This window comes from Teleopsis dalmanni, chromosome 1 (genome assembly GCF_002237135.1).
Source record: "Teleopsis dalmanni isolate 2A chromosome 1, ASM223713v2, whole genome shotgun sequence".
Classification (NCBI taxonomy): Eukaryota; Metazoa; Arthropoda; class Insecta; order Diptera; family Diopsidae; genus Teleopsis; species Teleopsis dalmanni.
In genome coordinates this window covers 176,810,913-176,815,063 of record NC_051846.1, presented here as the reverse complement: position 1 = coordinate 176,815,063, position 4,151 = coordinate 176,810,913, and the positions used below count along the sequence as shown (strand labels likewise).

General features: G+C 29.8%; 1 protein-coding gene across 1 annotated transcript in view; it reads right to left on the bottom strand.

Moving 5' to 3' along the window:
* Positions 1 to 4,015: 4,015 nt before the first annotated feature.
* Positions 4,016 to 4,151, bottom strand: part of LOC119666791 — a 2,760-nt gene continuing 2,624 nt past the window's right edge. The window contains exon 3 of the mRNA XM_038076070.1: positions 4,016 to 4,090. Within this exon, the coding sequence (XP_037931998.1) occupies positions 4,016 to 4,090 (75 nt within the window). The remainder of the gene's footprint in view (positions 4,091 to 4,151) is intronic.

Genomic DNA, 4,151 nt, shown 5'->3' with positions numbered 1-4,151 from the left:
AAAATGAAAGAGAACCAAAACAAAAAGGAATACTGGAATAGCCTACCAGGGTAAGCACAATCCAAATCACTTATTGATACCTATACAATTATATAGGTACAGGATTGTATAGGCTTATCAAAAGAAAAACTTTTATTGACGCTGAGAGGTAGGGACAATAGGCCCGATGGTCACAGTGCGAATAATAATTTAATAATAAAGAAATAACAACAAAATACATACTAAAAAATAACTAACAGAGGTATTACAATGTATTTTGTTGTTGTGCCGCAATCCTTCTTTACTAAAATACACTATACCAAGTCTCATGGATGCAACCAAGTGAATATATACAGCGGTGATCTCCCAAGTGGACATATACGGCGGTGAACATAAGTATGTATATAAGATTGTGAACGTCAACTTACGATGCAAGTATATATGTGTATTGCATTGAAATTAAATAGTAGTCGACTGTTCAGATATTGTTGTTTGATGGCCAGATTAATTGTTGCAAGTGGAACACCAATATTTGAGAAGTGAGTGTGAGGAAGCCTTGGCAAAGTCTTGAGATTCAAGTAAGATTGAGATTGCTTGAATTATTTGAATCTCAAGTAATGTAATGTATTGGTTTATGGGTTAGACTAAGACCTTTATGCACAGGGACCAGCATGATCCATTGTGCACCCCTTTGTATGAATCTCCAGTAAGTTGTCTAATGAAGCCAGTGGAAACGTGCCATAATATTTAGAATTAAAACTAAACAGTTTAGAATTAATAACATTTATTTTTTCCAGAGAGATAAATTACTTTTAATGTTTAACCGATTACTATTAAAAAGTTTTTATATTATTTAATATGAAATGTTAATCTTCAAAAAATATAGGTTTCTTCAATAAATTTTAAAGTGTTTACAAGTTTGCTTAGAAATCGTAAAGAATAATTTAGCATAAAACATTTCTTTTTATTTCATATTAAGTACTTAGTTGAATGCATACTGAAGAAAGTTATTATGGAGTTGTCGTTCTGTAGTGTTTGCAAATTGCTTCATTTACCCTATTTATAGCATACAAATAAGACACATCAACCCAACAATTTTGTCTTTATAAGAATTTATGAATTACAAATTAGTCTCTGCTAACAGCATTTAAAGAATACATTATACTATCTTAACTTCTTGACCTGACGCATATGAGTACAAAGAAGTTGTCCAACCAACAAGCGCCTATTTAAGCATTTCCTCACAAGAAATATGTAAAGTACGTAAAATGGATTGCTTGGAAACGGGTTGTTGACTTAAGCACTGTCGCAGACGGTTTGGCAACAATATACACATATTAAAAAAATTGTACATTATATAGAAAAATTTAATTCAAAATTAATTATGATAAACAACAACAATCCAAACAACAAAATATATCTTTATATATGTATGTTAAATAGTCTCAAGTGATGGTAGTTCAGGTGGAACTCAAGTTTGTTTCACAGCGCCAGTATTTTTTTCAATTTTCATATTGAAATTCATGTGCCAAGTGCGATTTCCGGTAATTAAACGTCGACTTTTTGGATTTTATTCTTGGTTATTAGATATTTAGGGTAGCATAATGGAAACGAAACAGGGACTACGGCAACTGAAATGTTTATTACGTGTCAAGAATAATCTGAAAGAATTGTTAATTTAATAGAGCGTAACAGCTTAGCTTGAAAATTTGTTTATTTTAAAAGATGTCTTGATTATAGGAAATAATTGAAATTTATAGGAAATTAAATATATGTAGGTATTCATATTTAAGGAAATTTAACACATACATTTTATATTTAAAAAAATCATTGACTTTACTATTTATTATACTGATAAGAAAATATTTATCTTATAGCAATTAAATATAATGGAAAATATAATATATACTAATGGCAATAGGCCTTTTCGGTGGCTCGCAAGTGTGGCAAAAAATGCATGCTGGCATTTATGGTTATGATACATAAATAATATTTTTTTAATTAATATATGACAATATCAAAATGTAAATATTTTTGTGGTAATAAGTAACATACATATAATGATAATATATTTAAAAAATTTTTATTTATAATTCATATTTTAAAAATAAACACAGAATTTTAGTTGAGCTTCTGTTCTTTTGCTGGCATTTAGTATACTAGATATACATGCTCATATACTTGCATATATATTTTTTATTAATAATTAATTTACAATCGATTTTATATAAAAAAATAAATAAATTTGTTTAAAGCAACAATATTTAACAAAAGCTTGTGAGTCCAATTGACCCAATTAATTATTTGGATTAATTGGATTAATTGGATTAATTATAGCAGCTGATAATAATATAAATGAAGAAATAAAGAGAAGATTGGTGAAATTTAAAGAAGCCAAAGCTTTTTAAATTCAGAAACATTACCATAACGTCTTATCTATTGCTCTATGAGATAATGGTATACGAGTATTCTTGTATAAATCTAAGATTTTGGTGTTCCGCAAAAAAGACTTTGAGCTTTTAGCTACGTTTGAAAGAAATTAACTACTGAAAATTGTTAGCCCCACGCATTGTTCATAACCTCATTTGTTGCTTGGTAGATATCGATGAGTGCGACATTTTAGCTCGTATGAGTTAAGAGAAAACTGCTCGAAATATTCTTTGCAGAAAATATTATGGCAAATTTTATGTGTACGCTGATGTCTACGCGGCGTATATCAGAACTCTGGAAATATAGTTCCGACTGGAGTCATCGAGGCAGCTGGAGCAAAGAGAAAATTACTCGAAATACTCTTTGCAGCAAGAGTATGGCAAATTTTATGTTTGCGCTGGAAATGTGGCATAGAACAAGACTCTCAGAATATAGGTCCGACTAACTGAAGTTATTAATTCGCAATTGAGAAAGATGTAAATGCCGTCAATACCGGACGTGAGTTGTAGTGCCGATGATGATAATATTGATACATTTGTTTCTAAGAGGGAAAAAAAATCTAAAATGTTGGTCCATTTTAAATTTCTCTTTTTATTAGTTTCGTTGAAAAAAATACTACATGGGTGGACATGAATATGCAGTCTTTGATGATATGCAATTAATTCCTTTATATACATTAAGTTCTTAATGAACTATGACGAATTAGTAATAATCTTAACGTTTTTATACAATTATACAATTCAAATCTTTATACAATTCTTCAATATTTGAAGAATTATATTTAATAATGCAGATAACTAATTTCCTTAGAACTACAAATGTTTCAGCTGGGCTTTATTTTTAAAAGTTTATTTTTAGCTGTGTTGTTTTTCCTTTCTGTTCCTAGGAGTGTCATGTCATTTATGTAACATCCACCTTTCCAAATCAATCTTAAAATTTGAGTTTGTATGTTAATTTTATTGCATTTACTACTTTTATACATTTTTCGATAATTTTTCGGTATTGGTTCTTTTAGAGGTCACTAGCATATCAGTATAAGAAGCACTAGATATGTGATCAGTATGTATATGTTAGAAGTGAATAGTGTATAAAGAAATGCTTTTAATATACTTCATTGAGGAATTAATGCCCTGGATTTTGTTATATTGACCCACTAATCGTTATGTTTATAGAACATAGAAGTATAGAAGTATAGATTATGATGATAACATAAAACGAGTAGGAAAGAGTAGGAAGAAATTTTTATTATTTTATGTAATATCCACTGTTTTGAACTTTGAAATATATATAATATAAAAATCACTGAAATTTGAAATTAATTGTAACAAGTTCATGGCAATCCGTGCACAAACTGTAGCAGGCTAGTAGTTCAGTTATTTAAAAATAGAATTAAAAATATTTAATTAATAGCAATGTCAACAACGGCATAGGCACTAAGATTTACTAAAGCGTTACCGACAGAAATGACAACAGTGACATGCATCAGAAATCAATGGAGCACACAAAACCGAAAATGTAAAAGGAGTTAATAGCTGTTGCTGCTACACGAAGTACGGGTAAAAATGCAGCAGTTTGGAAAATATAAATAAAGTGGTAATTCCAGTGATTAGAATGCGTCGCCTGCATCCAAGCACATCAAAACAAACTGTCCCATTGCAGTAAAAAATGCGAATTGCACTACCTAAAAAAAAACCAAAGAAAAATCGCAACACGTGTGTAAACGTGATGCGCATGAGTTGCCT